Source organism: Merops nubicus, unplaced genomic scaffold (assembly GCF_000691845.1).
Source record: "Merops nubicus isolate BGI_N331 unplaced genomic scaffold, ASM69184v1 scaffold8874, whole genome shotgun sequence".
In the NCBI taxonomy this organism is placed as follows: Eukaryota; Metazoa; Chordata; class Aves; order Coraciiformes; family Meropidae; genus Merops; species Merops nubicus.
Window position 1 is genome coordinate 17,956 of NW_008604827.1, and position 3,361 is coordinate 21,316.

Sequence of the window (3,361 nt, forward strand, 5' to 3'; positions counted from 1 at the left end):
TGACACCTGCACTGGTAATGAGCCACTGCTTGAATTTCTTTTCTGCTGGGTGTATGGAGACCACAGAGTACGAAAGTCCCTTTATATCTGTAAATTTTACAAGATAAACTTTCAAAGCTACAAGCCCAAATGCCTTATTTGCTGATTACGTGAATACTGCAACCTAAGCACACGACTAAGAAGGCACTGCTCACCAGAGCTCTCTCTCTGTGCTCCATGGGGCCTGAGCACCCTACCTGGGGAGGAGCAGAACACACGACAGAACATCAGGATGAAAAGTAGCCAGCTATCTGTAGCTGGTTTGAATGTTACCAACTCAGGGAAAACAAAATTGTAAACATGATCCAAACTGCAGCCTACAGGCTAACTAAAATCCAGACAAACATTTCTTCCTCCAGTAACATGGGGGTTTAGGTCAAGGTTTTGGTTTTCTGTTTTAAGAGTCAAATGTCTCCATGTGAGCCTATTTACAGACATTGTACTTGAGGAGCTACTTGAAATGCAATTCATAACAGTACTAAAGAATTACCAGCTAAAGAAGAAACAACTGGGTGCAGTACATATTAAAGACAGTACTCTATAAAAAGAATACTACCTCTTGAGAAGCAAAAAAATTACAGAAATACTTATCCTAAGTCCTTATCCTTGTTACACACCGTGGCATTGGACAAACTCTAATTTCCATGTGTACTCTTATTTCTCAGCAGAAATTAAGTTCCAGTAACATTTGTGAGGAGTTTTAAGAATACCTGATAACTGTAAAAATACTAGGAAAAAACCCAAACAATTCAGTATCTGAGGGCAGTGACCTCCAGCCCAGCTTATCTATAAACCAAGTATTTAAAACATAAAGCAACAGCCTCCCTGTCTGAGCATGACCAAACCTGCTTCTACAAAGGATCCCATGAGAGGTGACGGGGCAGGGGAAGTGTTACTTTGGGATACATTCTCAAAAACACTTAGGTTATAATCCACAAAGAGAAAATCGTTCAACTTTACTAGAAAACTAGGGAGGGTGCTTCAAAAAGATGTTTAGTGTAGCACAGGTAGTGCCACGTTCCTCCTGCAGGTGTTACCCCATCTCTCTGCATGTCAACAAAGTAGAACCAAGAGATGCAGAATGTGACAGATTAACATCCGGAGTAAAAAAAGTACTGCCACTGAACTGAGATGTTTGGACATCAAGGTAGCTAAGAGGTGCAATCCATCTGCCCAGGCACAATCACTGAAGAGTTGAAAGTGCATCTTAACATTGTTCTAGCACAGCAACTGCTAAGTAAGCCTGGGGAAATGAGAATGTGGAAGCTAAAGCCTTTCCTCATTAGCCTTCGCATTAATATCTGACCATAGAGCAAAAGTGCAATAACAGATGGAAAAGAATAATTAAATGAAAACATGCATGCACAAAAGAAAAAAGAAATAGTCCATAGTGTTGCAGGTAAACACCTAAATTATTAAATTCTGCTCAACCAAAGATACCAGTGAAAAGGAAACAGGACGTCAATTTTACTCAGAGCATCCTGGGCTTTGCATTTGAAAAACAACCAACGACAAAAAAATCCCACACCAACAAGAAAACCTAAACCCCAAAAGATGACAAGCAAAGCTAAGTTAGAGAGAAGGGAAAGGACTACGGGCAAAAATATAGTTTTATACTAACAGATTTGCAGGAGTAGATCTCCTGGTATTGAAGACAGCACATGAAAGCAAGAACACTGCTTAAAGTCTTCTGTTTATTACCATGAGGGGATGAGGGTTTTTTCTAATGTCAGATTAAATTCATTGCTATCAATAGGTCATGTAAAGGTATATTAGATCAACTAGAATTAGTATGCCCAGTAGTAGCTAATTTAAAAATTCAGAAGGATAGAGAACCTTACGTACCACAGAACAGTGTGCCAGCATACAAAATACACTTAATACCTAGGTATATGCATCTGGGTATTAATGTTAAATGTGTTACATATAAAAAAATATAACATATTGGATTGTGCTAATTAATTATGGAGTAATTTAAACATGAAATATGATTTTTAAAGCATCCTTGAAAACAACTCCTTCAGTGACATTTTCACTGGCAGCACTTACAGATTTTCCATGTCATCTGAAATAGTCCACTGGCTACCTACAGAAGGAGGATTAACTAGAAAACACTTTCTTCTCTTACTTCATCAATGTATTCTTCAACAACATAACACCTTAATGGGCATTAATTTTGTTTTCAGAAGTTTGGAGTATCTGTTTTTAAAACCTTCATATACATTTCTTCCTCCAGATACAAATCTTCTGTCAAATCTGAATCACACAACTACATTTTTACTTCAGCCTATGGTAGGAGGTTTACAAAAACAAACCAAAAGTTGAAGTGTTAGGATAAAAAAAAAAAAAAGCCTTACAAGATGGTCAGCACTGCACCTAACAAAGTGTTCACAAGGTGGAAACCAAGCTACCAGAGTATCTGCTTTCAATTCTTTGTTTCTCATGCTCTGCATCCTACCCTTAACAGCCTCATGTCACATCAGTTATTCCCTTAGATGGTGAAAGAAGGCCATCAACAAACTACAAAAAAAAGCAACTTATCTAAAGGGTGAAGGTGGCCTTCAAAGTTCAAGATTTGACATTTAGACCCATTTCACTAAGACACTAACATGCATGAAATTTTGCCAGGAAATTAACTTTCACAAACTTAAAGTACACCTCCCATTCTATAGAAAAGCTGTTAATATATAGAAGAAAAAACCCTCACCTGTCCTCCGATGACTCCACTGCTGAATAAATACTAGATGAAGGTAGATACAGTTCATAGTTTCTAGCTGCATCCTGATCTGTCACAAGGGATTTAATCATATCTGTCTTCTCACAGCTCCCAGTACTTCTGACTACATAGTCTCTCCTTACTTTGAACACAGATTGCTCTTTCTGGTCGGCAGCAGCATTTGCTGAACCAAGATCATTAGAAGGAACATCAGCTTCCTTTTCATGCTTCATCAGGTGTATGGCAACACTCTCTTCTTCTTGCATTTGTTCTGCACCTGAAGAAAAGCTGGTTGGTTCTGTCATCCGCCCTCAGTAATTATCCTGGCTTTGAAGAAAGGAGAAATATATGAAGAGTATCTCTCATGGAAAAACAAAACCACATGGTTTTAGAAAATTACGGTATTTTGACAGTTAGGTTATATTCTGAGGATTCAGAGGGTACTTAAATGAGTCAAAAGAAGGAACAAAATCCATAATAGTTTGGTAAAATAACACTGCAGTCAAAGTATTTGCAAACTCACGTCCTTGGCCAGCCAATGTCATTTCTTACTGAGGCTTTTCTGTGCCAGTTCCACAGGCAACCCAGGCTAGAATTAGTGCCCTG

The 3,361-nt window shown here is 38.4% G+C and overlaps 1 protein-coding gene across 1 annotated transcript in view; it reads right to left on the reverse strand.

Annotated features, from left to right (window-relative positions):
* The window catches only part of OTULIN (OTU deubiquitinase with linear linkage specificity), a 10,921-nt gene extending 7,861 nt beyond the window's left edge, over positions 1–3,060 (reverse strand). The window contains exon 1 of the mRNA XM_008939139.1: positions 2,747–3,060. Coding sequence (XP_008937387.1) covers positions 2,747–3,060 — 314 coding nt within the window. The remainder of the gene's footprint in view (positions 1–2,746) is intronic.
* Between the last annotated feature and the right edge of the window lie 301 nt (positions 3,061–3,361).